General features: G+C 40.3%; 1 protein-coding gene across 1 annotated transcript in view; it reads right to left on the minus strand.

Annotated features, from left to right (window-relative positions):
• LOC106882791 (uncharacterized) overlaps positions 1–2,054 on the minus strand; it is a 45,655-nt gene that overhangs the window by 36,689 nt on the left and 6,912 nt on the right. The window contains 1 exon segment of the mRNA XM_052977852.1: positions 754–925. Within this exon segment, the coding sequence (XP_052833812.1) occupies positions 754–925 (172 nt within the window).

The following is a 2,054-nucleotide window of genomic DNA, read 5'->3' on the forward strand; positions in this document are numbered from 1 at the left end:
ATATAAGGCATTCAAATTTTATAAATTTAGACCAAAGAAGGTAACTCGCATAACATCCATTTTTCCTTTATACATATGGCTTTTCAGAACTGTACATCATCATCATCAGCATCATCATCATCATCACCATCATCACCATCATCATCATCATCATCATCATCATCATCCTGTCGTGATTTGATTGTTGCGCAGATTGCCGTGACTCATTCTCCCCAGTCCGTTCGATCCACCGTTGCACGTGGTAGGTCCTTTTAGGTGCACAGTTGCTTTATGTGGGTTCCATGAGGACTATCAGCATTTGCGTACCAATGCTTCGGTTTCCAGACAAGAACATCGCTGATCATCTCATTCTTTTCTCTCCAGCATTGTCTTGTGAATCGTAACAGAGAATTTCTTTCGTATGATATTATCTGCAGAAGATGTCCAGAGCAGCTCGGAGAATTCTTGTTTAAATTCCGTTAATTGTTTTTTCAAGACGCTTTGTTAGAGTCCATGTTGTACATCCATATAACGCATTTGACTGCACAACCGCCGGAAAGAAATTGCCTTTCAAATTAAATGGAAAACTAGGTTTCCTGACCATTGATAATTTATTTAACACTGCCCGGGATTTGAAGATTCGGACATGAGCTTCACATGCGGATAGATCTTCCTTTGCGATTTTACTTCCACGGTATGTGAATAATTCAACATTTTTCAATGATTTTCCATATGCGGAGTTAATGTTAGCGTAGAGTTAACGTAGAGACCAACACCTGTAACAGCATTTTCAAGGATGTACAAGAGAGACTCTGCATTACAAACTTCATCTGCTGCTTGAGTGAAGTTAGCATAGTCAGTATCTGAGATGGTCACAGTTGGATAACGTCTGTTTTTCGCTGTTTGAAGTGTGAATACTTTGTCCGTCACCTCATCTACAGACCATCTGCAAAGACCCAGTAGGAAAGTCTAAGTTAACAATGACTACGTTGAAGGTTGGTGTTCATCAAGACTCAGTGCTCAGTTCCCTCCTATTTATCATAATCATACAGACCGTCACAGAGTTGTTCAATACTGGCAATACATAGAAGCTCCTATAGGCTGATTATCCCGTTCTTATAGCACTGTGGATAGGAGAGTTGGAGAGGAAATTCTTGCATGTTAGCTACACCTAGAATCAAGATGTCTTAGGTAAACTTAGCTGACGACGAAGGTTTTAGTAAGATGGAAGGAGACAAGATCATGGTACCTTCAAGGAAATAACCTTGCTCAATATGCAGCAAAAGAAATTGGTAGAAACTCCATACTCTCTACTCAATGTAAGGTATGGATTCAAATGCAGACTTGCAAAGAAATTATGCTTTATATGTGATAAATGCACTGGATTGGAAAAGGCTACGAACAGAGAAGAAACAGAATCCTTGAGAGACTGGGTAGCTCACGAGAAGTTGACAGTTTTTGCTACTAGTATACATCATCAGTAATAAAGGTGATTGCTCCGAAATTAGTGTAGCCAGAGATAGGAAAAGTTGATAAAAGTTCAGGGAAGTACTAGAGCTATTGGTTGGAGAGGGCTTTTGCCACGGAGTGAAAGGGAAATTGCTTGATGTTTGTATTAGAACTGTAACAGTGCATGGTGGTGAGACATGAGCTTTGCACACAGAGGACTTGTGAAGAATGGAAAGAAATGAAGTGAATATGCTCCGTTGGATGTGCAATGGAAATGTACACGAACGATATAGAATAAATGTGATGAAAGAAAGACAAGGCATAAGACGAATCAGATGTAGCGTGCAAGATAGAAGACTGCGCTGTTGTGGAAATATGTGTAAGGACGAAGATCGTTGGATAATGAGGTGCCCTACGACTACATGTGGCTGGAGCTTATAGAGGAGAGAAAGCCAGGAAGACATGGAACAAAGTTGTGAAGGATAATCTCAGGAGCTAGGACTCAGAGGAAATGAGCTGGGACTCAAGGACAACTGGAAATATATGATCCTCGAGAAATCCTACCCACCTCAGCCAAACAGACTTCTGGAAGTACTGTGTCCGTGTATATCATATATATATATATA

This window comes from Octopus bimaculoides, chromosome 29 (genome assembly GCF_001194135.2).
Source record: "Octopus bimaculoides isolate UCB-OBI-ISO-001 chromosome 29, ASM119413v2, whole genome shotgun sequence".
Classification (NCBI taxonomy): Eukaryota; Metazoa; Mollusca; class Cephalopoda; order Octopoda; family Octopodidae; genus Octopus; species Octopus bimaculoides.